The 6,000-nt window shown below is 36.6% G+C and overlaps 1 protein-coding gene across 5 annotated transcripts in view; it reads right to left on the bottom strand.

The window, feature by feature from the left end:
- The window catches only part of TNPO3 (transportin 3), a 109,050-nt gene that overhangs the window by 35,612 nt on the left and 67,438 nt on the right, over positions 1 to 6,000 (bottom strand). For all 5 annotated transcript variants that reach the window (XM_024762744.1, XM_024762751.1, XM_024762758.1 and 2 more), the window contains 3 exons: positions 4,300 to 4,475; positions 3,394 to 3,532; positions 1,793 to 1,939 (listed from right to left, as the gene is read on the bottom strand). In XM_024762744.1, the coding sequence (XP_024618512.1) occupies positions 1,793 to 1,939; positions 3,394 to 3,532; positions 4,300 to 4,475 (462 nt within the window). The remainder of the gene's footprint in view (positions 1 to 1,792; positions 1,940 to 3,393; positions 3,533 to 4,299; positions 4,476 to 6,000) is intronic.

The following is a 6,000-nucleotide window of genomic DNA, read 5'->3' as shown; positions in this document are numbered from 1 at the left end:
GTAAGTGACCTAGAAGAGGTGGTAACTTAAGAGTTTATTAGCCTATCTAGATAAGGCCTAGCTTTTTATTACTGAATAAGCCTCTGAAGCTTTACGGTTCAAGATCTACCAAAATCAACCATTATCACAAGAACTAGACACAGAATAGAATATTAGACTTCAAAAAGAATTTTATATAGGTGGACAGATACATAATAAGACAGGTATAATAAAATATTAATGGTAGAATTTAGGTAGTAGGTATACAGATATTCACTATAACATCATTTTCCCTTTGCTGTATATTTGAAATTTTTCATTAAAAAATACAGAGATCATTTACATTTCATGCTTAAGTTTTTCTTATTCCAACACCCTCCTGTGAGTAAACTAAGGCTTACCAATTGTGAGATGGTTATGGGCACCTATAAGAATCTTGGACCATGGGTATCTGGGAAAAGCCCTTAGTATTACTGACAATTGCTGATTTAGTTCAACCTCCTTGCTTTAAGATGAAAAAATTAAAGTCAAGGAATGAGGAGGAAACAATGGCTGTCTCAGATGAGATAATGAATTATAAAGCACTATACACCTACAAGTGTAAGGAATTACCTGCCAGGGAAATGGTGCCACAGAACTAGCAAAGGGAAGAAATGGATCAAGCAAGCAGAGCCATTTAAACCAGAGCAGCCCGGCTTTTATTTACTTATCAGGCTTCCAAGCAATATGTAGTTGAAGATAAGATTCCTCAGTTTTAAAAAACAAGTAGTGAAAACCACTAAACTAAATCATCACTAAGGTTCTGTGGAAATACAAAATACCATAACTCAAATAACAACATTAACATTACAATGAATAGACAGTTTTCATGTCAGATTTAATAGTAAGCAATAGGAAAAAAAACCCACTTCAAGTTATAGGTTGAAGGACAGGGATATTAAACCAACCAACCAAAAGAATGAAATAAATGCTACAAAATTTGAAGTGACTAAACAAAGAATGAGATTGAAGAGTTTTCCAATGGACTGTTTTATAATATTTCTAGTGTATTTTATTCTAAGCAAATAGATTATATTTTATTTTAACTTATAAAATTAGTACAAGTAATATAAAGAAAAATGTGCACATATGTGTTGGGGGGGAATCATAAGTTATTTTCCACATCCTCACACAAATATTTCACCTTTGTGTTAGTTTTAATCCAACCACATATTTTATGCTATTAAAAATACATATTATAAAATCTGACATTTTTTCATTTAGCGTACCAACTATTGCTATCTCAAGTTATTATTTTTAACTGCTGCATTATGATCCATCAGAATGCTACATAATAATATACGTAACTCTTTAATATTCTTTTTTTTGGGGGGGGGTGAGGGGGACCATGCCACACAGCTTGCAGGATCTTAGTTTCCCGATCAGGAACTGAACCTGGGCCGCCAGCAGTGAAAACACCAAGTCCTAACCACTGCACCACCAGGGAATTTCTTCTTCTAATACTCTTGTACGTGGGTTTACCATTTTTTTACTTTTATAGATAATGCTTTGTACATAAAATAGCAATTTTTTTCTTCTGCAGAATTATTTAAGGTGAATTCCCAGAAGAATTACTGGCTCAGCAGGATTGAGTTCTTTTTACATAGACCTAGCACTCTTCATTATACTGGTACTGACTTCTTCAGTGTAAGCTAGAGTGACAGAAAACCCACAGATTCCATTAGCTTTATTCTCTATCTTTTCAGTTCCTTTTCAAGCTTGCATTGAAAACAAGAGGAAATCAAGACTTGATTAAGTAGAGAAGAAAACTTACATGGTCTGGTTCCAGCTGGCAGTGGCGAGCCAAGGCATGAAGCAGCCTTTGAATGTAAGCTTTGAAGATGCCATGAATAACTTCATCATTAGTTTTGTATAAATGCTCCCCTAGTCGGTACCAAAAGTTAAAGGAAATTTCTACTACCTATCAAATTAAAAGAAAGAGAAAAGATGGTTTATTTGAATAAGAAAAGAAGGCAGTTTTATTATTACTAGGGCCAATAGGAAAGAAACACTTTAAAACAATATGAGTGGAACCAGTTAAGAAGCCACCTTTTTTCTAGCAGATTTATTATTATCCTCCCAAATTATCTTTCCATGTTAGGCCCAAAACTCCATTTAGGATGACTGGCTTTACATTCTCTGTCTAGCCCTGGGATAACTTCTCCAACAGTATATTGGATTCTGAATTTAGAGAAACAGATACAGAAATGGAAGTCTCTTTAAAAGTATTTTTTCCTAAATTCTGAAATTATTTCATTTTATTTTTGAGATTAAAACACTTCTCACCAGATAAACCATCTACAGATACCTGTACAAACCACAGCTCATCTTACATATGGCACTGTTCGGAGGAATGATAATAAATTATTAGGTAGTACAATATTTCTGCCCAAAAATGTTTTAAGTTTCAACAAAATCTAGATATCCTCATGAGATTATGTCAAACAAATACGCATTATCTTTTATATGATCAAAGAAAAAGGATTGAGACTCACAGGACTACTGAGCCCCTCCCTAAGAAGGGCCCTACCATCCTTTCCCATCAATGATCCAAAATGGAGCCATTTAAATAGAGCTAATCCAGCTTGGGAGTTCTTTCTCACTTCTTATACTATTAAGAGGAGATAAAGTTTCTTGAATAAGAGGAGTTTTGTTTTTTTTTTTTTTTTTTTTAATCTAGCAAACTTAAAAGAGGCAGCATGTCTTAGAAATTTTGGGATGAAGAAGACTCTTTAAATCCTTTCAACACCATTCTCATTTTCATCCATAATTTGGAGAAAACTTTTGTATGTTAAAACTTGTGGAGGTACAGTTAAGATTTGGTATGTTTTCTTTAGCTATAAAGCTCTAAAGAGTAACTGACGCTAGAGAGGGGGCCTCAGTGGAAAAGTAATAGGCTTTTTTTCTAACAGGTTCCTATACTAGTCAGCCCAGCTAACCAAGTAGGAAAATAGAGAGGAATTAAAGCTGAAGCCCAAATATATATTTTTTAAAAAATTCAAAACAGAGGAAACTCCCCATCACATTAATTAAAAATAAAACTATAATTTCGGGCTTCCCTGGTGGCGCGGTGGTTGCGAGTCCGCCTGCCAATGCAGGGGACATGGGTTCGTGCCCCGGTCCGGGAAGATCCCACATGCCGCGGAGTGGCTGGGCCCGTGAGCCATGGCCGCTGAGCCTGCACGTCCGGAGCCTGTGCTCTGCAACAGGAGAGGCCGCGGCAGTGAGAGGCCCGCGTACCGCAAAAAAAACAAAAACAAAAACAAAAAACTATAATTTCCCACAAATAAAAAGCTGGACAGGAGAAAATGGAATGCAGATAATATGTGACATACAACTTGGAAAATAATGGCATTAGCATAGAATAAACACTACCTCATATTGAGGATGTCCTGCACAGATAAGAAGCAGTTCTAGAGTTCGTAGGTCCCCAAGGCCTTGGCCTGGAGTACAAACAATTTTTTCAAGAAAAGTTTCACACAGTTCAGTGAAAATACGGCAGTAATTCAGAACTCTGTAAATGAAAGAGGAATGAGAACATCAAGTCAGACATCTGGATATTATGCGTACATACTCACAGACACAGTTAATCAAATAAATAAAAGCAATCCTCAGCCTAAGGGACATGTAGTGATTATTTGCTATGTTGTATCATAATTTCCATAACAAACATCTTTCCTTAAATCACATACTTTTATACATACAAGCAAGTGACTCATAAGTCAGTTAAAATTCTCAATTATTAAAACATCTGAATAAAATTCCCATCAAATCACACTTGATACTTCAAAGGTCATCCCTAATTCTTAGAGCCTTACCCTTTTAAGTGCAAAAACACTACTCTCCATGATCACAACCTCTCCCTCTGCATTTGATTTGCCACTCTTGGTTCAGATGAGAATAGCAGAGCATCTTGAGGATGCAATGTATATATTTACACAGAGTCACGAAGAATCACAAAGGATAGATAAATAATAAAAGGTGACTTAAAAGAACACCAGACTGTATATGAATCCAGTACTGCCTTTAATGAATTTCTTTTTATTCAACAGGCTTTATCACAACTTTACGCGGGCCTCTCACTGTTGTGGCCTCTCCCGTTGTGGAGCACAGGCTCCGGACGTGCAGGCTTAGCAGCCATGGCTCACGGGCCCAGCCGCTCCGCGGCATGTGGGATCTTCCCGGACCGGGGCACGAACCCACGTTCCCTGCGTCGGCAGGCGGACTCTCAACCACTGCGCCACCAGGGAAGCCCCAGTACTGCCTTTAATAATTACTCACTTGTCTAAATCTTCACGTGCCACAGCCATATGATAGGCAGTCTCCAATGTCAGAACTCCTTGAAAAAGTTGCATGGCTAATGGCAAGTTGGTTTCCACATTCTCAATGGCGTACAAAGCTGAGCATACGCAGTCTGAAGCAGCTTCATGTAGGTTCGATGAGGTCTTATCCTGTTGCTAGGAGGTAGCAGGAGTAGGGAAGTAAGAAGTTTGATCATTAAGCTGTAATCCAAGTAACAGGAAACCAATTATAGCCTGTTTCTGAACATGTACTTTAAATACATAACAGCCTAATAGTCATGGCCTTCAATGAGACAACATCCATCAATCTTCCTTATATGCCAAGCAAATCAGCCTTTTTGTACCTCAATCATGGTCATATGACTTCTAAAATTCATATTTTCTTCCATACCAGTCCCTCCAAATGGAATTCCATGTGTTCCCTGCCCTATTTTAGTCTATGGAAATTTTCTCCATCTTTTTTTCTGATATTCAGGTACTATCTAAAATGAAAGGGCCCAACAAGTATCAACACATCATTGTGCTATTTCAGAATACTAAGGTTAAACAGAGATTTTTAAAGCTTCTGGGGAGGAGAGGAGAAGGTAACTTAGAAAGGAGCAAAAATCAGTTTATCCACCTTCTCATTAGCAATGATGCCTGCCAGTATATAAGAAAGCAAGGTCTTAGAAATTTTGAAGAAAAAGAATAGTGAACCTAGAACTCTATACCTAGCTAAATCATTGATTAAGAATGAAATAAAAACATTTCTCAGGAATGCATGCAAAAACTCAATATTTATTTCTCACATATCCTTCTGAGGAAGGTATTTGAGGTAGGTCAAAAAAAATGGTTAAACCAATCCAGAAGCAGAGTAAAGAGAAGTCCCAGGATGACAGCTGGGGAGCAGATCAAAAGAGCAACTGATACAAATTAGAGAATATTAGAAGGTTCAAGGAGGGAGGCCTCCAGGGTTTCTATTCAGGACAGTACAGTTGAGAGGTTGGATAAATTTAGCGAAGGCATATTGGTCTTCTGTGAATAATAAAAAAATGGAAGCTATCAAAGCAGGGCTGGGAAAGCACAAAGACACAAATTATTCATTAGGTTATTCTTAGATTGAGTGGCAGTGAATTAAAAAATATTCACTGTATTAACTGTGTTTCAAAAGTTAAATGTTCAAATTTATTCTTTTGTATATATCAAGTATTATTTTAAAAATATTTTTTAAAAAAGAACTATAGGGGAAAAGTTATATAATAAGGTTGTGGTCCAAGCATAAAGCAAACTAAAATATTTAGTTTTATGTGGCATGACTTCGAACCACTGAAAAAAATGTAAGAACGAGAATACATTTGACCCTGACTCTAGAAACACTCTTAAGTAACAGGACCTAACACTGGATCAGTAGAGAAGACAATATAACCCTAGCACACTACTTAGCTTGTTCCTTACCCCAATCTCAGTTCCCAAGAGTCACCACTGTTTTAAGTTTGAAGTGTGTTCTACACTGTCCTCCATTCATACGTAAACTTATTTACACACTTTTTAAACAAAAGTGGGACCTGAATTTTTTAATACTGACTACTCTTCACACAACTGGGTGAGATGAGAATCAAAATTACCATTATTGAGGTATGGCATCAATAGACATGGAGACAAAGACAATGATTCGCAAAACAATTATTAGCATCCTAAGTTT

This window comes from Neophocaena asiaeorientalis, unplaced genomic scaffold (assembly GCF_003031525.2).
Source record: "Neophocaena asiaeorientalis asiaeorientalis breed wild unplaced genomic scaffold, Neophocaena_asiaeorientalis_V1.1 scaffold681, whole genome shotgun sequence".
In the NCBI taxonomy this organism is placed as follows: Eukaryota; Metazoa; Chordata; class Mammalia; order Artiodactyla; family Phocoenidae; genus Neophocaena; species Neophocaena asiaeorientalis.
Note: the sequence above shows the minus strand (reverse complement) of the source record. Positions and strands in the feature narration are given on the sequence as shown.